Source organism: Hemitrygon akajei, chromosome 9 (genome assembly GCF_048418815.1).
Source record: "Hemitrygon akajei chromosome 9, sHemAka1.3, whole genome shotgun sequence".
NCBI classification, from domain to species: domain Eukaryota; kingdom Metazoa; phylum Chordata; class Chondrichthyes; order Myliobatiformes; family Dasyatidae; genus Hemitrygon; species Hemitrygon akajei.
In genome coordinates this window covers 137274608-137298270 of record NC_133132.1, presented here as the reverse complement: position 1 = coordinate 137298270, position 23663 = coordinate 137274608, and the positions used below count along the sequence as shown (strand labels likewise).

At 39.8% G+C, this 23663-nt stretch overlaps 1 protein-coding gene across 1 annotated transcript in view; it reads left to right on the top strand.

The window, feature by feature from the left end:
* The first annotated feature begins 3828 nt into the window (after positions 1–3828).
* The window catches only part of tmem214 (transmembrane protein 214), a 39984-nt gene continuing 20149 nt past the window's right edge, over positions 3829–23663 (top strand). Inside the window, exons 1-7 of the mRNA XM_073057058.1 lie at positions 3829–4037; positions 10268–10470; positions 11338–11488; positions 14232–14366; positions 17456–17538; positions 19490–19592; positions 21828–21909. Of these exons, the coding sequence (XP_072913159.1) occupies positions 3905–4037; positions 10268–10470; positions 11338–11488; positions 14232–14366; positions 17456–17538; positions 19490–19592; positions 21828–21909 (890 nt within the window). The 5' untranslated portion in view covers positions 3829–3904. The remainder of the gene's footprint in view (positions 4038–10267; positions 10471–11337; positions 11489–14231; positions 14367–17455; positions 17539–19489; positions 19593–21827; positions 21910–23663) is intronic.

Here is a 23663-nt window from a genome sequence, read left to right as displayed (position 1 = left end):
TCTTCCTTTTGGACCATTCTGTTGATGATTAATCTTGTCTTTCGGATCATTGTCTTGTTGTATTATCTAATTTCTTTTAAGCTTCAAGTGACAGACTGCTACTCTGGCACTCTCCTGTAATATGTCTTGATAAAATTTTGAGTTCATTGTTCCCTCAATGATTGCAAGCTGTCCAGGCACTGAGGCAGCAAAGCAGTCCCAAACCATGATGCTCCTTCCAGCATGCTTTACAGTTGGGATGAGGTTTTGGTGTTGGTGTGCAGTGCCCTCTTTCCTCCAAACATAGCAGTGTGCATTTCTATCAAGAAGTTCAACTTTAGTCTCATCTGTCCATAGAAGCATTGTAGAACATCTAGGTGGTCTTTTGCAACTTGAGATGTGCAGCAATGATTTTTGTAGAGCAGTGGCTTCCTCTGTGGTGTCCTTCCATGAACACTATTCATGTTTTGTGTTTTTCTTACAGTGGACACATGAACAGAGACTTTAGCAAGTTCTAGAGATCTCTACAGGACTTTTGTTGTTACCCTTAGATTCTTTTTCACTTGCTTCAGAATTGCACATTGTGCTCTCGGTGTGACCGTTGCAGGATGTCCACTCCTAGGGAGAGTAGCAACAGTACTGAGTTTCCTCCATTTGTAGACAATTTCTCTTACTGTGGACTGATGAACACTCATGTCCTTAGAAATGCTTTTGCAGCCTTGTCCAGCTTCATACAGCTCTACAATTCTTCTAAGGTCCTCTGAAAGTTGTTTTGATTGAGGCATGGTGCACATGAACAGATCTTTCTTGAGAAGAGCAGGCTCTGTTGGAAACCTGATTTTGTGTGTCTTTCTTATAGGGCAGGACACCTCTACAACCCACACCTCCAATCTCGTCTCATTGATTGGAACACCTGACTCCAAATAGCTTTTGTAGGAGAGATTCACACACTTTTCCAACAGATACATGTAATATTAGATCATTTGTATCAATAAATAAATGAGAAAGTATAATGTTTTTTGTGATACTTATTTAATTGGGTTGTTATCCAGTTTTAGGACTGATGTGAAGGTCAGACTTGAGGCTGTGGAACAATCAAAGGTTCTGGGGCCTCCTCCATAGTCGGTAAGGGTAAGGGTAAGGGTATAAGGTGAGAGACCGAAACGGGAATAGTGAATGAAGGGAGTTCGGAAGTTCGAGAAATCGATGTTCATGCCATCATGTTGGAGGCTACCCAGACGTAATAGAAGGTGGTTGCTCCTCCAACCTGATTGTGGCTTCATCGTGACAGTAGAGGAAGCTCTGGACTGACACATGCCACATATGAAGCTGCTTAACAACTTAAGAGCTCATGGTATTACATGTAAGATGGATGGAGCTGAAGCTGGTAGGCAGGAGGCAAAAAATGGGAATGAAGGAAGCTGTTTCTGGTTGGTTATCTGTGGCCAGTGTTGTTCCATAGTGGTCTGTGTTGGGATCACATCCTTTTACGTTATGTGCCAATGATTAGATGATGAAATAGATGACTTTATGGCTGAGTTTGTGGACCATACAAAGATAGGTGGAGGGACAGGTAGTTCTGAGGAAGTAGATAGGCTACAAAAAGACAGATTAGGAGAATGGGCAAAGACAGAAAATTCAAAAATCTGAGGTGTGAAGGACTAACAAACTTAATCCCTAAACTAACCTAAAGGTTTATTTGCAGGTTGAGTGAGTGGTGAGGAAGACAAATGCAATGTTAGCATTCATTTCAAGAGGACTAGAGTATAACAGGAAGGATGTATTAGGGAAGGAGGGAGCTGTTCCATTGGGGCAGGCTCCACCGGAACAGTGATGGGACCTGGATCCTGGCAAATCACATAACTAGGGTTGTAGATAGGGCTTTAAACTAAATAGCTGGGGGGCGGGGGGGGGGGGTTGTGTTCAACAGATTGGAGAAGTATGGATAAAGTAAAAGAGAAAAGTGTGGATAAAGATAAAGTAAATCCCCATAGTATTTGTAACAATGTCAGTGAACTAGTGGCACAAATCAGTATAAAGGGGTATGATTCAGTGGCCATTACAGAAGCGTGGTTACAGGGCTGAAAGGATTGGGAATTAAATATTCAAGGATATCAGATAATATGGAAGGATAGGCAGGAAGGTAAGGGAGGTGGGGGTAGTGCTGTTGATTAAGGATGAGATCAGGGAGATAGAGACGATATATGATCTACAGAGCAGAATGTTGAATCCATCTGGGTAGAGATTAGGAATAGTGAAGGGAAACAAATCACTGGTGGGAGTTGACTATAGGCCACTGAATAATAACATTACAGTGGCACAGGCAATAAACGGAGAAATATCTGAGGCATTTACGGTTGTCATGGGAGACTTTAATTTGCAAATAGATTGGGTGAATCAAGTTGGTCGAGGCAGTCCTGAGGAAGACTTCATAAAATGCAAATGTGTTAGCTTTCTTGAACAACATGTTACTGAACCTACAAGGGAACATGCTATCTTGGATCTAGTCCTGTGCGATGAGACAGGTAAAATTTAGCAAATCTTGTAGTTAGGGATTCTCTTGGAAAGAGTGATCACAGTATGACTGAGTTCCTCAGACAAATAGATGGTGCTATAGTTTGATCTAAAACCAGTGTATTATGCCTAAACAAGGGAGACTACAATAGGATGAGGGAGGAGTTGGATAGGGTAGACTGGGAATACAAGCTATATGGTGGGAAGGTTGAGGAACAGTGGAAGACTTTCAAAGAGATTTTTCATGGTGCTCAGCATGTATTGTGAAGTTAAAAGCAAGGGCAGTAAGAGTGGTGAGAGCCAGCCTTGGATAACTAAGGAAATAAAACAAGACTTGAAACTAAGATTGTGTGTACTAAGTTGCCAAGAAACTGGAAGATTGGGAAAACTTGAAAAAGCAACAAGGAACCACTATGCATGCAATAAAGAAAGAGATAATAGATTATGAAAATAACCTAGTGCAAAATATAAACAGATAGTCAGCTCCATCATGGCCACTGGCTTCCATATTGTCCAGGACATTTTTCTAGGAGTGGTGCCTCTAAAAGGGGTCGTACATCATTAAGGACACCCACCACCCAGGTCATGCCTTGTTGTCATTGCTGCCATCAGGAAGGAGGTACAGAAGTCTGAAGACACAGTCAACCTTTCAGGAACAGCTTCTTCCCCTCTGCCATCCGATTTCTGAATGGGCATTGAACCTATGAACACTACCTGACTACTTTTTTTATTTTTTGCAATACTTATTTAACGTGTGTGTGTGTGTGTGTGTGTGTGTGTGTGTATTGCATTGTACTGCTGCCGTAAAGACAACAAATTTCACGACATATGCCGGTGATATTAAATCTGATTTTGATTTAAACAACCTATTACGCGTCTATATGTATAAATACGTGTTTGTGTACGTCATCACGCTATCAAGCGATACGTGTACTTCTCGCTTAAAAGTAAACACGAAGTTAGATTCATATTTCACGTGTCTTCCTTCGAATTGGTTCAATGTCGAAGTTACAAAACATAACAAATGTATTTGTGATTCTCTAGAAGTGCCGTGGAACTTCAGTTATTGAGTTCAATGAAAACGGTGAATGATAGACATGTGACTTTAAGGGATATGACAACAGTGCAGAAACATGGCGCTGAGCTGGAAAATTGACGCTGCGTGAATGAACCTGGAAGATCAGATAACTTATCAATGAGCGAGAACGCTGTGACGTAACGTCACTCACCCCGCCCTTCCAGTGGAGCCCTCCCCCTCTCCCCACTCGCTGTTTGTAATAACGGCGACCAGGCGACGTGGTGCACCACGTGCCGGGCTGCTGGGCTCGAGCGCTCTGATTGGCTGGGAGACGCCGTTTGAAAGGCTCCCGGCCCAGGAAGGCGGTGGAGCGGTTGGTGTTCACAGTGCGTGATGTCGTCCATGGCGTCTTCCGGCAAGTGGGAGATCGTCAATAAGAAGAACAAGAAAGCCGCCTTCACCAAGAATGAGAAGAAGCTAGCCCGGAAAGCGTTGTCAGAGAATATGCCTCGGATAGACCCAGTCTGTGAGTATCGAGCGCCGTGCCCTCCCACCTCCGACACGGGCTCTGCACGGTGGAGGCTCGGGGACTGAGGGTGGTTTGTCCCGAGTCGCCCCGTAACGACGCATGATTGTGTGTCCGTTCACAGTTTTATCTCTGAATTTTTTGATGCAAGTGACACTCTTATTTCCATGTGCTATAATTAGAGCAAAAAAACCCACCCCAAAGCTGCTTGGGAAGGCGATATTTTAACAAAACACAGAAGCGGGTGGAACAGTGAAAGAAACAATGTTTTGGGACAAGGGTCCTCAATCTTGTGAGGAGTATATTTAAATTGCAGGGTGGGGGAAGGAAGGGTACGCAGGTGATAAGATACAGATGAAAGCTGTCATTTACTTTAGAAAGGATTGGGAAAAGTTGAAAGGTTTAGTCAGATCAACGAGAGGAACTAAAGAGATTCTGGTACAGTAGAGTTGGGGTCTAAGGGTGATAAGCTGCGATCACATTGAAGGCGTGCTAGGCTTGAGGAGAGAGTCGCCATGTGTTATGTTTAACTTGGTGTCTCTCACTGTCTGACCTCTGACTAGCATTTATCCAAAGTATTCCGGAAAGTCAGGATGAGTCCTTCTGCTTTTATATGGATACTGTGCTGCCATCTGGGCTCAAGTTAACGATTTTGGAAATTGTTTTTCGTGGATGAGGTTGCAATTTCCGCTTCAATATTTCTCATTTTTTCTTTCCAACTTTTAAAAAAAAAAGTTCTACCGACGGTTAGGCAGTACCTAAACATACCTGTTCTGTAACAAACCATATTTGTCTTCTCAGTTTTCTAATACTGATCAAGAACCCTCTAATCCAAAGCATTGACTGTTTCCCTCTTCCTTCTCTTCACCCCCACTCCACTGCTAAGCAATTCCAGCACTTCGGTTTTGCCCTGATGCTGTGCCTGGATAGGTTAGTATTTTGGCAGCCCAATATTATTTGTACTTTCCTAAATTGATTATAGTATAGAATAAGCTGAGGTGTTCTATTTTTTTCAAAAAATGAAAACTTCCTGTGATTTTTTTTTTGGTGGAGTTGAAAGTATGATTAAACATTTTTAAATGAAGGGCAAGTTCCCTGAAAATACAACCCATGTTGTGTGCTACATATGCCATGTCACCTGTACTATTTATCTTTTCTCATTTGTGTTTACTGATTTTTTTTCTTAATGGTGATAAAACAGTCAAAGGATATGAACAACCTTAGTAGTAGGTTTTCTGTATTTCCATTGCTATTGTCGCCTGCACAAAATGACTCTTTGGCATGGTATAGATTTAAAAAAAAAATGTTTCGAGATTATTTTGAAACTGCTTTAAGTTGCATCAGCACTTACACTCGAACCTGCCTTTATCACTGGTAGAAACGCCAAAGTGTTCAGATTATTTGATTTGTAGTCTTGCCAGCATTGAAGTTGCTCAGCACCTGCAAGGTAATGGAGTTTGTAACTTTTTAGGCCATTGTGACTTAAACATTGAAATAGCATGAACTCTATTGTTGAATTATTCATTCGTGTGTAACATAACTAGCAGGATATCTAGTCAACAACACACACAAAATGCTGGTGGAACACAGCAAGCCAGGCAGCATCTATAGGGAGAAGCTAGTCCTTTGAGCTTGTTTTGCCGTTCATTATCCATTTTTTCTCTCACATATGAGACCATTTAGCCTATTTACTGTCTACTGTTTCAAATTCCCCTACTGATTTTCTCTATCTTTACACTCCGAACCTCATCAATTACTTGCCTCCCACTCGCCTATACATTTGGGGTATTTTACAATGGCTAAATAACCTACCAAGTTGCATGTCTTTGTGATGATGAAATTAGTTACAGATTTATTTATCACACGTGCATCAAAACATACAATGAAATGTCACATTTGTGTTAATAACCAACACCTGCTGATCTGACGACAGGTGTCCTTCCTTGCGTGTCCCCATCACTGGCCTTCAAGCACAGAGCAGAGGCCTAGACTCCAGCCTGACCTCTAATTCCTCCATATCCCTGTCCCTAGCCCTAACCTGACGCCCAACTCCTCTGTCTGTTCTTAAAACCTCCCCTATGACTCTAAGAACCACTAAGCTTGAGCTGTGACCTTGACGGTGCCTGTAGTTCAGCACTATCTTTACTGGAAGTGGGTGGAAACAAGCACCTGTTGAAAACTCTCAGTCACAGGGAGAATGTGCAAACTCCAGAAACGGCATTTGAAGTTCTGGCTGGAGCTGTGTGACAGCCATTGTACTGCCCAGTCTTGTATTTCAGTGCCTTTTCCCAGCACAATCTTCACAACCCTTGATCATCTTCATGTCCAGCTGTTTATTGAATGTTGTGAACGAACACTGTGACTGAACTTTCACACTTCTCCAGGGTAAAGAATTCCCAAAGTTCAATACTTACTAACTAAAGAAATGTCATTTCCTCTTGGTTCTGATTGGCTTGGGTCTTATTCTGCTGTTAGATCCAAGACTCCTCTGCTAGACGCATCCTGTAGTGTGTCAAGTGTTTTAATGAGGTCTCTTCTCTCCTAAGCTCTGGAGAATATGGTAAGAAAAATCTCTCCTGTACGCAAACCTGCATTCTCGATGGCTGGTCTGGTGAATCTTTGCTTTGATCCATCCATCTTTGCTCCTGGGAAACACTGTCTCAATTCTGCCCTGCAGAGCTGATGTACGGTTAGAATGACAATTAAGTTTTTGAATCTGAATCTATTGTAAGTGCTGATGTTCTTTGGTAAGGAGATCACAATATTTCAGTTACAGCTTCAGGTAAAGCTCTACGAGATGCAACAAGACTTCCTCATTCCTGTGTTTGTATCTTTGTAATGAGGGTTGATATACTATTTGCCTTTAGAATTGTTTCTAGCACTCACATGGTGGTACGACTTTTGTATGAGGTCACTTTGAACACCAGCTATACTAATCTTTCATTACTTAACTGTATGATCACCTCAATGAATTCTAGTGGATTAATCAAGAATCATTCTCCTTTCATAAATCTACATTTGCCTATAAATAATATCGTTTTCAGGTGTTTTGCTATTTTATCATGGGTTCCATAATTTCACAACCAGTGTTTGGTACGGGTTCCTCCTTTCTTAAATAGTGGGATTGCACTTGCCACCTCCAATCCATAACAACAGTTCTAGAATCAATGCATATCCATCTTTCAAAACTTTAGGATGCAAATCATTGTCTCCCTTGCATTTGTAAGCTTCATCATTCTACTTTTAATCGTGCTAGCTTCCTTTGGTCCTTTCTATCACTGGGCCCAGATTCTTCAGCGGGTTTTGTTTTCTGTGAAAATAGACAAAATATTCACCAATTAATTTTTTTTCTTCTCTGCTATAATTTACCTTGTTCCTGTCTGTAAGGGGCCCAAGCCTACCACTTCTAGTCTGAATAAAAAGTAATTTAACATTACTGTTTGTATATTTTAATGACTCTTGGTGAGCTTCTATGCAAAATTGAAAGCATTGGTGGTTATGAAGTCTTGAGGGAGAAGGTATCTTCTACATACCTACCTGTAGTGAAGAAAGTTATAAAACTGCTGATGCTCAGGATCAAAATTATATGACAACAGATTGGGTAAATGCTCATTTGAATGAGGTGATACAAAGGTTTGAAATGTTGGGATAAAATTTAAAATGTAGTTAATTGAGTAATGGAAGCTGTTTTTTAATGTTCACTACTTGGTCCTTTTTGTTAAAAGTTAGGGGTGAAGAATTCTGATGATGTGTTGATAAAAGAATGGCTGGCCTGTGTTTTAGTATAGACTGCGTTAACTGTAGTTCTTGTATGAGATAATTTATCAGGTGTTTTGATTTTTTTTCTTGTTCATGCAGATGTCTGCAGCACTGAGATCTGATTTGCAGATAGTTATGAATCTGATATATTCTGTCCATAAACAGAATTAACAAAATAGAACAAAGATAATTATCACTCAAGCAGAGCATGTCTATTGGCAAAGCATCAGCATTTGGGAGCGTGGCAACAGGGAGCCCTGATAAGAGATCAAAGGGGAAATGTTTTACTGACTCACAAAATGCAGTGATATCCTGAGGGCACCATGGGTAGAGAATAGTTGCAACACCGGACAAATGATCTTGGTCTACCAAATCGTTGCATGCAGTACTTTGTGTCAGTATGATTAATGAAAAGTGTTACTCGGGCAATACAAATAGCAATGTGCTCAAGACAACGTGTCTCACCTAATTGTAGAAGCTTGGATTAAGTATACAAAGGGTAATTCTGGTTTCATTGTCTTGTCCAGCATTGACAAAACAACCACCAGGCATAAACAGAGCTTGGTAAACTTTCACACTTAATAACTGTGTGACTTTCACAGGAACAGAACTGTGCTGTAACTGGGGTAAGACATGTACTCTGAATTTGAAGTCGCAGGAAAATGCATGTAGAAAATGGTTCTGTGAAGTTGCTATTACTAGGGAGAAGGTGCTTGGGAGACTGAAAGTTCTGAAGGTAGAAATCCCCAGGACCACATGGTCTACACCCCAGGGTTCTGAAAGAGGTGGTTGAAGAGATTCTGGAAGCATTAGTTCTTTCAACAATGAATAGTGTCTGGAAAATTGCAAACAGAACTCCACTCTTTAAGAAGGGAGAGAGGCAGAAGAAAGGAATTTATAGGCCGGTTAGACTGACCTCAGTGTTTAGGAAATATTGGAGTTGATTGTTAAGGATCTGGTATGATGTGGTTTTGGGGTATCTGGAGGCAGATGATAAAATAGGCTGTAGTCAGTATGGGTTTCTTAAGGGAAATCTTGCCTGACAAATCTGTTGGGATTCTTTGAAGAAATAACAAGCAGAATATACAAATGAGAATGGGTGGATGTTGTGTCCTTGAATTTTTGGAAGGCCTTTAACAAGGTCCACATATGAGGCTGCTTAACAAGTTAAGAGCCTATGGTATTGCTGGAAAAATACTAGCATGGAGAGAGCAGTGGCTGATTGGCAGGAAGCAGAGAGTAGGAATTAAGGGAAACTTTTTGGTTGGCTGCTAGTGACTAGTGGTCTACAGGGGTTTCTATTAGGACTGCTTTTTATGTTTTACCTTAGTGATTTGGATGATGGAATTGATGGCTTTGTGTCCAAGTTTGTGGATGATATGAAGGTGGGTGGAGAGGCAGGTAGTGTTGAGGAAGCAGGGAGGCTGCAGAAGGACTTGGACAGACTTAGGAGAAAGTGGCAGATGGAATACGGTGTTGGGAAGAGAATGATCATGCAGTTTGGTAGAAGAAATAAAGGTGTAGACGGTTTTCTAAATTCTAAATTCAAAACTCTGAGGTGCAAAGGGACTTGGGAAACCTGGTGCAGGATCCCCTAAAGGTTAACTTGCAGGTTGAGATGATGGTGAGGATGGCAGATGCAAGGTTAGCATTCATTTTGAGAGGACTAGAATGCAAAAGCAAGGATGTGGTGCTGAGGTTTTATAAGGCATTGGTAAGGCCTTATTTGGAGTATTGTGAGCAGTTTTAGGCTCCTTATGTAAGAATGGATAAGCTGACATTGGAGAGGGTTCAGAGGTTCATGAGAATGATTTCAGGAATGAAATGGTTAACATATGAGGACTGTTTGGTTTTGGATCTGTACTCGGTAGAATTCAAAAGAATGAGGTTCCACTGAAATCCCCCCCCCCCCCCCCCAATCAAATGTTGACGGGCCTTGATAGAGTGGATGTGAATTTTAGTTTGGGGGAGTTTAGGACCAGAGGACACAGCTTCAGAACAGAGGGGCACCCATTTAGAACAGAGATGAGGATTTTTTTTTAGTGTGAGAGTGGTGAATCTGTGGAATTTGTTGCCACAGGTAGCTGTGGAGAGCATTGGGATATTTAAGGTAGATAGATTCTTAATTAGCCAGGGCATGAAGGCAGGAGATTGGGGTTGAGAGGGAAATAGATCAGCCATGTTGAAATGGTGGAGCAGACTCAATGGGCCATATGGCCTAACTTTGTTACAGTATCTTATGGTCTTTTCAATAGATATCTGACGACATGTGAGTTTTTCATTTCTAAAGCTCAAGACACTATGAAATTTGGCAAAGTTCAGGCATATTCTATCCTTACAATCAATTCATATGCTTCCAAGTTTGGAAATTGTCTTGTACACCCAAGTCCATATATTAAACAAATGTTGAAATGTAATTTTTAGTATTTCTTTGTGAAAGCAGAACTATTTGACATAACTTTTTTTTAAAGCTCCTTTGAAACCTTCTGAAACCCTCTTTGAACTTGGATTTGAGAAAATGGGAAAGAAGCAGAACAAAGAGCAAGTTCCTCCTGTATCAGCTGAGCCAGCGCAGCAGAAGCCAGCCTCTGGGGGAAAATTGGTCAAGAAATCTAGTGGTGACAGTGGACTGAAACACAAGACATTTCCTTCTTTAGAGGTGGCTGTTAAAGCTGTATGTATTCAAATACTTGTTTTCTATATTTTATATTTTGTTTTGCCTTTCAGTGCAATATGTTGGAGTTCTCTTAAACTGGTCTTGGTGAAAGTGTTGAAATCTTGCATTATAAAAATATAATATCTACAGTTATTAAAATATTTATTTTTCAGCTTCTGTAGAATATAGTAGAAATGATTTTTTGTACTCCAAACACAGTTGACACAATCACTATCACGTGGGAACTTCTTGGCTTGTTCAGATTCACAGATGATCTCTTTACAACCTTTAGTTGATAAAAATCCCAAGATTTTCAAATTAGCTATTAGCCTAGAATTGACTTATATTTACATAAAAGGCCCATGCATGTATCAGTATTTGCATGCTGGCCATATTTTCACAATGTCAAAGACAGTCAAGTTGCTTCTTAACGTCAATGGGAAATAAGTTACTTGTCACATCTAGAAATTTCTACTCGCTGCGAGTAGAAATTTCTAGATGTGATAAGTAACTTATTTCCCACTGATGTTAAGGAGCAACTTGACTGTCTTTGACATTCTGAATTCTAGAGCTTTGTATATAATTATCAGAAATAAATTAGCCATTGATTTGCTTTCTGTATCTCACCATGGCATGTTAATTGTTGTATTTGAAGGCTCTAAACTTTCCATAGGCTGCATATTTTCAGATTTTGCTAAGTGATGTTCTATCCTTTCCTTCCTTGGAAGATCTTAGTATTTGTCAACTTAAAAAAACATTTTTCTTCATCTATTAATTATTGCTATGCGGTATTTCTTCTCTTGGAAAACCAAAACAAAATTATACAATTTTTCTGTAGTATTAATTGAAGTTGAATATCTAACATGCTTTTTTTTTTAACTGCAGCTTGATTTGAAAGAACTTCAGGAGCAAATGGATAAAAGTCAGGACTTGTTTCCTGGGAACCCATCTGTCTGGGTGAAGGATTTGGCTGGTTACTTAAATTATAAACTGCAGGCACCGGAATCTGAGCCCACCCTCAGTCAGTATTCTTATGGTCAGTTGGACTCTATTTATTAGGTGTCTCTATTAGTATGCATATGTATCTATATATATATATTCAGTATTTCCAAATAACCTGTCAATTAACATGTTTTGTAGCCATGTTATGGATTGTAGGGTATCTAGTACATGCAACAAAAAGATCTTTGCTCTTTTTTAAAAGTCTGCCAAGTGGTTTGTTATATGCACAAGTGCAAAGATAAACTTGGCAGCAGCATTATAGGCACATAACATCAGATAAGCAGGATTCACAAAAAAAGCTAATTATACACACTCTTGTTTTTTTTAAAAAAAAGAGAATTCAGTTAGAACCAAATATATCAGTAAATGATAGTGCCAGGTAGTCAGTGTAGTGGTTATGGTTTAAGAACTAAATAGTTGAAGGTAAGTAGCTTGGATCTGGTAGTATGGCACTTAATGCTTCTGTACTTCCTGCGAGACGGTGGCACAGCCTGGATGGTAGTGATCTTTGCTGGATGTTGCCACCCTGAGGCAATGTCTCATGTAGATACCACTGATGACGGGGAGGGGATATGCCTGTGATGTATCGGGCTGACTCCACCACTCCACAGTTTGTTCTGTTCCTCCACGTTCCAGTTGTTGTACTAGACCATAATGCAAGCAGTCAGGATATTTAAAACTTGGTGTTCAGTCACATGCTGAACCTCCTTGACCTTTTTTAAAAAAAAAAGTAAAGATGCTAGTGTGCCTTTATTGTATTTGCATCTATGTGCTGGACCCAGGGCAGGTCATCTGATATGTTTACACCCAGGAATTTAAAGTAGCTGACCCTCTCCAAGAATGCTGATTTGTGCATGTTTGCTCTGCTTGGTTTTCCTGGAGTCAGTAATCAGCTCTTTCATTTTACTGACATTGAACAAGAGGTTGTGTTCTATCTAGCTTTTGTATGCTGATTTACTCCTGATTTATGCAAGCATATTCTCTTGTTGCTAGCTCTGCTTAAAAAGAGCTTTGAAAGTACCACCATATTACTATGACCATTGTTTTCTTTCAGGACTTGGTAGTTTAAATTTTGACTATTTAAAACTTCTAGTTAGACATTAAGATGGAATGTTCTTGAAATTGGTGCTTTTAGTGCTGGATTATTAATTCTTCACCTTCTCCAGCAATTGTTCGGAGAATGGGGAGGTCAATGATTTAAAAAAAAGAGCAATTGTAATTTTATTCTCCATGGTGGTAATAAATCTAGTCCATTACTGATATCAGTTTTTTTTTGTTGCTGGCATAGTTCTATACTCCACTGTAAATATTGGATGTTCTTTTAAAGGTGTTGGTGCAATGGTGGTTGTTTTTTTTCATTGGCTACTATGTGTTTTGCTCCATTGACCAACCTCTGTATGTATGGCGGTCAATAGTGGTAGGCCCCTTAATCAGCATGTTATAATTGATTAAAATTGAACAGTTTCACTTTGACTCAGAATTTAGTCAATACCTGACACTAGTCCTGGAAAGAGTTCTCAAACCATGAAATACCTGTTTGTGTGGCCCAAGCATCCTTTTATTGATACCTAATTTTAAGATGTTAGTTCAAACCAAAAACATTTAGCTAAGTGAGCAGCCATTCACATTGCAACATATCGATAGCAGAATTGTTAATCTTTTTAAGCAGCATATACGAGCATTAAATAATGGCAGAGTAATGAACATGTGAAGTGTGAAAGCTTAAATACTATTTTAAAACTAAATTACTTATTTTGAAATCTTCATTTGAAGAAATAACAGTACACAATTGTACTTTAGGGTCAGAGGATGCAGAATAGTAAGTAACCTTGTTTGCCATTTAGAAAACCCCAAATCTTGTAATGTAGTATCATATGCATCCATTGAAATGAGATTCCGTGATTACAGTGGAGATGATTAAAAATGGTGCAGTATGGATTTACTGATGGTAGTGCCATAATTTCTGTGTAATAGCGTATAACATAACAATTACAGCACGGAAACAGGCCATCTCGGCCCTTCTAGTCCGTGCCGAAAGCTTACTCTCACCTAGTCCCACCTACCTGCACTCAGCCCATAACCCTCCATTCCTTTGCTGTCCATATACCTATCCAATTTTACTTTAAATGGCAATATCGAACCTGCCTCTACCACTTCTACTGGAAGCTCGTCCCACACAGCTACCACTCTCTGAGTAAAGGAGTTCCCCCTCGTATTACCCCTAAACTTTTGCCCCTTTAACTCTCAACCTACTCTCAATGGAAAAAAGCCTATCCACGTCAACTCTTATCTATCCCCCATAATTTTAAATACCTCTATCAAGTCCCCCCTCAACCTTCTACGCTCCAAAGAATAAAGACCTAACTTGTTCAACCTTTCTCTGTAACTTAAGTGCTGAAACCCAGGTAACATTCTAGTAAATCTCTGTACTCTTATTTTGTTGACATCTTTCTTATAATTCGGTGACGAGCATGTTAGAGAAGCAGGCAAATATAATGGAAAATGAGTCATAAGTACAATAAAATGATGTCAATATACCTTGTTGTGCCTTTGCACCTTACCAGCGCTATTACTCTATATTGCAACACTGTATTCTGCACTATTGTTTCACCTTACACTATCAATGCACTGTTGTAATGAATTGAGTTGGTACAACAAATGAGCAATTTTTCATTTTTGATCTTTTCAGTTTTGATGGTGCTTTGTGATGTTTGGTCTTGTAGTTGCAAGAACAACAGTTTTTAACTTCAGCTGCCTTTTTGTTAAATACTTTGCAGATTATCCATATTGCCTTACAAGTAAGGAGCTGAGGAACATTATCAAATCACTGCTGGGGAAAGCATCTGACAGCTTGGAGCATTTTTTTGATCACTGTATTTACACAATGTTGCGCGAACAAGATAAGGCTGCTGGTAAGTAGTTGCTGTGACCCATTTCAGGAATTTTACATTTTGTAGTAAGTGGTGTCATCTTGGGTCAAGCGCAGTGGTCCACCCTGAATCTTTATGAATCAGTGTTCCATAAATGTTCCATATGTAGCCTCCTGTTCATCAAGTCTTTGTGTAAAATTACATCACTTTGTAGATTTAGCCATCACACTACCTTCACTTGAGTTATGTTTCTTCTTATCAGTCGTGATGCTTTCGCTCCTGAAACCTGCAATGATTTAAAATATAAAGCTATTATTTTTTTAAACTTTGGATATGATCACTTTGCTCATAAAACAGTGCTAATTTTATAGTTGTCCAGTACCTTTCAATCACTTCTATACATTCAGCCCTCCTTATCCGTGAGGGATTGGTTCAGGGACCCCTCGCGGAAACCAAAAAACGCGGATGCTCAAGTCCCTTATTTAACCTGTCTCAGTGCGGTGGTCCTTAGGACCTAACAGAACCCCGGACCTTATTTAACCTGTATCAGTGCAGTGGACTTTATGATCTGGTGCAGGTCTGAATCCGCAGTGTTTCTGTTCATGAAAATAATCACGATCACGATTGAAAATAAAGTGGAAGTAATAAAGCAATCGGAAAGAGGTGAAACGCCATTGGTCATTGGAAAAGTGTTAGACTACAGTTGGTCAACGATTGGAACAATTTTAATAGAGCATTTGAAAGGTCCTGTCCCGATGAAAGCTACAGTTATTACTAAGCAATGCAGTGGTTTAATTATTGAAATACGTATGTTTCTTCAGTGTTTTATATGCATAGAAAGGTAAAATATATACTAAATACTAAGACAAATGTTTTACTAACTGAGGCGAAATAATACCGGATGTACCTGCTCTGACTTCAAATCCGACTTAAAGACGGACTCAGGAACAGAACACGTTCATAACCCAGGGACTGCTTGTACTTTAAAATCATCTCTAGATTACTTATAATACCGAATACAATGTAAATGCTATGTAAATAGTTGTTATACTGTATTGTTTAGGGGAAAATGACAAGAAAAAATAGTCTGTACATGCTCAAACAACGAGTGCTGGAGAGAGAACTTTTGGGCTTTCCTGATCTGCGGTTGGTTGGCCAACCGTTGATTCTGTAACCTACTGTAATAAATGTAGTAAAATGTATTTGATTCCAGTAGTGGATCACAGAATTGTAGTAGAGAGGAAAGATTTATATGCTAATTATGCTGTAAGACATTGGCAGGTGTTTAAATCTGGGTGGTGCTGGGTACAGATTTTGACGACCTTGTTAAGAAAGCTTAATGCATGTGTATTTCAATGATGCCTCAAGAGGTGCTGACAGTAGCTGAGACTGATTAAGGTTGGTGGATGAAGGATTGGGTAAGGAGTCCACATTTGAATTACAAATATTAGCGCTTCACTCACAAGGAAATGAAGATTAGATTGTCCTGAATCTTTGCTCAAGAGATTTGAGTGCCAGGAGGATCCCCAACGTTTGCAGGAACTGACTTTTGTTCACTCAGGTTTCTCTCATAGCACAGAAACAGGCCATTTGGCTCATCTTTTCCATGCTGACCATGTTGCTCATATAAGCTAGTACCATTTGCTTATGTTTAGCCTGTTTTCTCTCTAAACCTTTCCAATCCGTGAAAATATGGTGAATATTGTTACCCCTCAGGTTCTTAAATTTTCCCTACTCATAAGCCAGTGAGGTTCCTCTGTTGGGCAGGGTTGACTGAATACACAAGCCAGGATAGTATAATATGGAGAGAATGCTGTTGCCCGTATAGCAGTCCCCCCCACACACACACAATTTCACTGTACCTATATGGCAGAGACCGCACAGTTTGGCACCAGTGGTGTCACAGGAGTTGCTAGTCAATGTTGAACTCAAAGTAGGGACTCCAGCTTGGGGTTTACTGCAAGGTTTGAGATCAGAGTTTTCCTTCTAGCTGAGCTGCAAACCACGGCTGACGAGTCTTACCTGCCTAAAATGACTGATTTTAAGGTACCTTTGTCTCTTCTCCAGTCAGTAGAAATGGTTCTGTCAGGTTTAGTAGCTAAGCCACATGTGAAGGCCAGGAGCTGGACTTGGTTGTCAGGAGCTATTTGAAATGCATGCCAATGGGAACGTTCAATAGATTGTGGGTGCTTATCCATCCCCCTCCCCCAGCCGATAAAATACTTAAGGAAACCTAATGACCACCAGTCTATTCCCCAAACCTAGGGAGAGACTGCATTCACCCTGTGCCTCTCAAGATCTTTCTCACCTCCATAAGATCACCTGCACTTCATGGAATAAAGTCCAGCCTGCCTAGGTTCTCTCTATAACCTTGTTCCCCAAGTCCTAGCAAAATTGCTGTAGATCTTTTCTGCATTCTTTTCAGCTTAATGGCATCTTTCCTATTTCAGGGTAAACAAAACTTAATCTTACTATTGTCTTGTACTACTGAAGCATAATATCCCAACTTCTGTACTCGCTGCCCTGACTGATGAAGACTGGAGGGCAATAATCCCCCTTCATCACCCTGTCTACCCGTGATGCCTCTTTCAAGAAACCATGTACTTGTACTCCAGGGTCCCTCTGTTCTGCAGTGCTATCCAGGGTCCTACCTTCTGCTATGAAGATCTTGTGCCCTGTTTAGCAGTGACCTCCTTGAAGTTTATGGTTGTTAGAGAACTGGATGGACTCCGAAATTGCTGAAAATTGGTCTAATGGAAGTAACTTTTCAGCCTGGCTGTAGATGATGCCCAGGTCTTGTGTAAGGGCGTGATCTTATCAAGTGCACGTTTGGCTAAGCATTACTAAGTGAAAACTTTCAGGCTGAAGACTTTCTGTTCCATGTATGATATACCTTGTAGTTTTTAGAATTGTTTAATTTAATCACATTGTGGAGTTTGTGGTCTTGGCTCAGAGTTCTGGTTGAGAGGAGAGTATCATTTTACGTGTTTCTGAACTGGTAAGAAATGGAATGGAGTAGGTATGGATGGTCAATGATATATTGTTCAATGGACGTGACTGATGAGCATCCTTGTAATACACGTTCAAATGAAAAAGCCAATACTTAATTAAGATAAATTTGCTGCTTTCAGGTGAATCTCTGCATGGCTACAGAATTTGTATTCAGGCTATTCTGGCAGACAAACCTAAAATTGCAACAATAAATTTGGGAAAGGTAAGCAAATTTGTTTTATGTTGTCTTATTGCAAATCTAAACAAAATATTTACAACCACTAGTTAAAGCGTTAATAAACATTGGACTTCTGTACGAATGAGGGAATACAGGTTTAAGATAGATTTGGATGAAGAAAAATGGGAAGAGACTGAGTACAACCTGTGTTGTCTTGCACTAGTTAAACTCAAGTTGCTACTTGCTCTATTAAATACCTTGTCTTATGGGTGAAAAGCCACGCTTTTAAGGACACATTGTTGGCCGACATCTGCCATCTCCAAAGATTTGATTCTGCAATTGTTCAGTGTATTCCACCTCCCTTTCCCATTGGTTGTAAACATTTTTTGTGTCAAATTTTTGGACCACCTGTCCTTGAATGCACGCAAATTAGTTCAAATGTTACTGTTTCATGTGTCAGCCTCACATTTTGTCTTTATTGCAGATCTGGAACTTCATTAAACAATTCAGTTATACATGTTATGAGGTACACTGACTGACTTTCAGTACACAACATACAGTTGGTGGCCCTCCTTATCCACTGGGGATTGGTTCCAGGACCCCCTGCGGATGCTCAAGTCCCTTATATAAAATGGCATAGTATTTGCATATAACCTACGCACATCCTCCCGTATATTTTCAATCATCTCTAGATTACTTATAATACCTAATACAATGTAAATGCTATGTAAATAGTTGTTATACTCTATTGTTTAGGGAATAATGACAAGAAAAAAAGGTCTGTACACATTCAGTACAGACACAACCATCGTAGCTCTTCTGGGAACGCTGATGCCGCCTTGGCATCAGCCGATCCCGATTCTCCCGTGATCTTTTAAGTTGTTGAGGCTGTAGCGCTTTACATAGCTAGCTAGCCATCCCTTACTAGCCTTAAACTCCTTCCTCTTGTTCACAACACAAGACGAACAATGCTCAAACGACGAGTGCCGGAGAGAGAACTTCCAGGTTTTCCCAATCTGCATTTGGTTGAATCTGTGCATGTGGAACCTGCAGAGAAGGATGGCCGTCTGTATTGCTGTTTCCTCACTCTTCCCCCAATCCCTATTGATTGCACCATATTATTTATCATATTTGATTGTTGAAGATCTGGGTTAATCTGCCCACTATCTTTTAAAAAACAATGTTATTCTATTTGATGTTTGACTGTTATAATGCAAAGGTGAGGACATTTTTGGATGAATCAGAATTCTGAAGAGCTGGTTGATGGGTTTCATTTCAGCAATGATCTGAGCATTTGATCATTAGTTTTGGTATGGTGGAATAAATCCTGACTATTTTCCTTCTCTATCCTACCTCTCTCTCCACCTCCCCCCACCCCGACTCTTCTGACATTTCCTTTTGCTTCTGTTTTGAAAATAACATAAGGGGCCTTTTGTTTCCTCCTGGCATATTTTGGTTGATGTATTGTTAATGACAAGTTTTAAACAAATTTGTGTAAGATTTGAAAAGTATGAAATTGCATTAATATTATAGGAAATGATTGTTTAAAGTATATGCAGATCTCTTGGAATTGACCAGTTGAATTGTAAATACATGTTCCAAGATCTGCATACACTTGCAGAACATCCACTGCTGTTTATAGCATGAATGGGGAAAATTAGGAAGCAGTATTTCTGGATTTTTATCAAATTGTTTAATAAGTGTTAATAGATTTGTGACCATTTGGAATAATTTGCATAATAAGTTTCAATTTGCTTTGCTTCACATTGGGAGGTTGGGTGATACTTTTTAACATTTGCTCAATGATTTCTATTGTGAATACCTTCGGGGCCTTGGGTAATAAGGTTGTGATGTTTATTATTTTGTTATTAATAAGTAAATAACAAATTTTAAGGCAAATAGTTAAGAGATTCAATTTTGTTTTAATTACAAAGCTTTGTGCTCTAACTTTTAATTTATATTGCAAATATAAAATAGTAAATTTTAAAATTTTCAGTACCTAGAAATGCTGAGATCCCAATATAATAAACCAGCTAAATGCCTTACCATCATGTGGGCTCTAGGACAAGCAGGAACAGATTTGGCTGAAGGATTGAAAGGTAAGGAATCATAATTAAGTTGGGAAGTGCAAAAATGGGAAAGATTGGCTTAATACTATTAATTTGTTTGTTCTTTCTCGATCTTGGTTTATAAGCTTTGCTGTTTTGTTTTAATGTTCAGCAACTCAAAATACTGGAAACATTCAGCAGATCTGGCAGCACTTGTGGAAAAAATTATTGTTTCAAGCCCAAAACCATTCAGTACTGGGAAAGCTGGGGATAGTATTAATTTTCAGTAGCAGGGAAGGTAATGGAAAGGATGGGTAGATCAAAAGGAATATTTCTGGAGTCATACAGCACCAGTAAAGCCGCAACAAGTCCACACTGTCCACAGTCCCCACCCAGCTGATCCCAGTTTCCTGTGTATAGTTCGTATCCCTCTAATATGGGTTCCCAACCTGGTGTCCATGCTTAATAGTTCATGGCATAAAAAAAGATTGTGAACCCCTACTCAAGCTTTTCATAAACATTTTTGAAAGGTGTCCCCTCATTCTCTGATTTTCTTAGGAATAACGACAGCCTGGCAAACCTCTCCCTATAACTTAGGCCTTCTGGTTCTAGCTCTAAACTACCTTCAACCACCACTTTCTGCTTCCCACCTCTGGGTCCAGTATGAATCTGCCTAACTAGCTCTCCCTGGATTCCACGGGACATCACCTTGGAGATCAGCCTGGCATGTAAGACCTTGAAGGCCTTGTTAAGGTCCAAATAGACAACTTCCAGTGCCTAACCAAGTCTAAATTTTTGGTTACCTCCTCAAAGAACTCTAGAAGGTACATCAAGCATGACTTTCACATGGTCATGCTGACTCCTTAATCACTCTCTTGTCTTATCAAAATTGAAAGCTATTGAATAGTGAAAGGCCTTGATAGAGTGGCTGTGGAGAGGATGTTTCCTATAGTGTCCAAGTCCAGAGGCCACAGCCTCAAAACAGAGGGATGTCCTTTTGGAATGGAGGTGAGGAGAAATTTCTTTAGCCAGAGGGTGGTGAAGCTGTGGAATTTATTCCCCTGTGGATATATTTAAGTCAGATTGATAGTTTTTTGATTGGTCAGGTCATGAAGGGATATGGGGGGGGGGAAGGCAGCAAATTGGGACTGAGAGGATAATTGGCATGGTGGAGTAGACTTGATGGGCCAAATGGCATTATTCTGCTCCTATATTTTGTGGTCTAAAATGCTGTTTTTACCCTGACCCTTAGGATTCCCTCCAGTAATGTCCCCACTACTGATCTCAGACTGACTAGCCTGTAGTTCCCCAGCTTTGTCCTTGTTACTCTTAAACAATGGACCAATGTTAGCCACCCTCCAGGCTTTGAGAACTTCATCAGTGGCTAACATACTGTAGGTGCCTCTGCAATTCTTCAGCTTCCCACAAAGTCTGAGGATGCACTCAATTAGGCTCTGGGGATTTACCTATCTTACTGCACTGTAAGGCTGCAGATACGCCCTGTCTTGTAATATAAATGATCTCTAAAACATCTCCACTTGTTTCCTTTATTTCTTGAGCAATAGTGATTTTTCTCTGTTTGTTTAAAAAATCCCACCCATCTCCTGGGGCTTGAGGCATAGGCGGCCTTGCTGTTCTCTGAGGGGACCTACTCCCTCACCCTTTTAGTATGGCTACAGAACTTCTCGGGATTTTCCTTACCATTACCTGCCCGATAATTTTCATACTCTCTCTTTGCACTCCTCTTTACTCTGTTATATACATTCTTAATCTTTTCATAGTTATCGAGGAATTCACTCATCCCTGACCTAAATCCAATGAATGCTTCTTCCTTTTTCTTAACCCAAGCCACAATATCTCTCATCAGTTAAGGTTCCCTTGTACAGTGAGATCAAATGGGTTCATGTGGCAGTAGCACATTTATGCTTTTTATGTTGCTAATGACAGGCCATTGACTCCAAGCTATCGAGAATAATGGGGAAAGAAAACTTGGTAACTTTGTCATCTGTCTGCAGCACGATTGGCCATTTATGCTAGACAACTCTGGTTTTCTATATTTTTATAAACATTTCGAGTTTCTGACATTTTGATTTTCAACCTTTTGGGAATTCTTATTTGAAACTCCATTAAATAAACTGATTATCTGTCTAAATTTGTCCCCCATTTGTCTTGTCTCTTTCAAATAATAATAACAAAATATATTAGATCTAAAGCAAATTTAGTGCAGGTGATTCTTTCTCTTGCAACATAGTTTGATCTGAAGATTACTCTGTTCTTCCTCTCTAGTATGGCTTAACATTATGCTTCCTGTATTGGGCATCAAAGCACTGTCTGCTTTTGCAATCTGCTATTTGGATAGACTGCTAATGTGAGTATACATAAATATCAAGTTATAAATTTTGAAAACCCATTACAATATCTGTCATTGTATGCCTTGAGTCCAAGATGTATTCAGTATAGTAAAGAATAAAGATAATCATACCGCAGAAGCTGATGGGGGATCTGTAAAGTCAGTCAGTCCATGTGGGCGGCACTGTTGTTCACACTGCTGAAGTGTGACTGTGTCACTGGGTCCAGCCCAAACCGTGTCGTCAGGTTTGCCTTATTGAGAATAATGACGAGACAGAGTATGCAGAGGAAGTGGAGCGGCTGGTGGATTGGTTTGAGAAGAACACCCTAAGCCTGAATGTAGAGAAGACAAAAGGAAATAGGAAGGTGCAGATGAACCATCCCCCTCTGCGAATACATGGCTTCTCCGAAGAGGGAGTTAAGTGCATGGAGTTCCTGGCAGTTCACATCTTGGATGATCTCACCTGGTCCCTTTAATATCACCTCCCTTAACAAGAAGGCACAGCAGCGCCTCCACGTCATAAGAAGATTGACACGTTCTCATTCTCTTCCCCCACCCGCATCTTAACTGCGTTTTACAGGAGCACTATTGAGAGCGTCCTGACATATTGCATCTCCGTCTGCTGTGGGAGCGTTTGAGCACTGGAGCAGAATTTCTTACAAAGGACTGTGAGAACAGCTGAGAGGATGATAGGAGTCTTCCTACCCTCCATCAGGAACAATTAGCAGGAGAGCTGTGTACGCAGGGCTCTTAGTATTATTAAGGATTCCAGCCATCCATCCAGCATCATGTTTGACTTTCTACCATCAGGCAGGAGACTACAATGCAAGAAAACAATTAACAGTTCGAATGAGAAACAGTTTCTTCCCCCAGGCCATTAGGCTTCTGAACTCCCTGCCGCATCGTATTCAAAGTGTCACTGGTTAATCTGTTCCATACCTAACAATATTTAATATAATGTACTTTAGTTTGTATGTGTGTGATACCTCTATAGATCTTATTCTTGCATTTAGAAGTTATTGTGTGTTATGTGTACTACTGTGCTTTGCACCCTGGTTCAAAGAAATGTCTCATTTCTATATACATTATACATGTATATATAACCATATAGTTAAATGACAAAGGACTTGAGTTGCTTCTCTTCCTAACTGTAGAATGAATTTAGGATTCAGCATGTGACTTTAAGTTCTCAATTGTGAAACATATCTACTCTGTCCTGCTGTTGTTGTTGGGTTCTCTCAATACAAGATCCCTTTGTGTAAGTTTATGAGAATTAAATTGGCGAAAGCTTTTGGCCTCTGCATGAGTTTAGTTTAGAGTATAGCTGACTTGCTTAATTTGTAGAAATGAGAATTGTCAAATTCCTGAAGGCAGTCCTACCAGAGTTAAGCTGCCTCAAAACAGACTATTGAACAGGGGTAAAAAAAAAAGGGTTTCATCAACTTTAGTGGAGACTGTAGACCTTAATAGGGTTGACTGTGTTGCCCTTAAGTTAAATAGTAGGAAGACTCAATAAGTACTTTAATGTTTTTATTCCTTTAGTATAGCATTTTTCATATACAAGCACGTAGTAATCCTTCATCTGTGGTGGTGAAGCACCTCAGCAGCTAATGTTTTAAGCTGTCATTTTTTGTTTTTGAACAAGAATTTTGGTGGAGCTTCTTTCCTGAACAAAACTAGCTTTGTTTGCTTTTCATATTAAGATTTTAAGTGTTTACATTTTCATTCCAAAATGGCTTGCCCGATGTTGGTGATGATTTGCCTTAATTCTA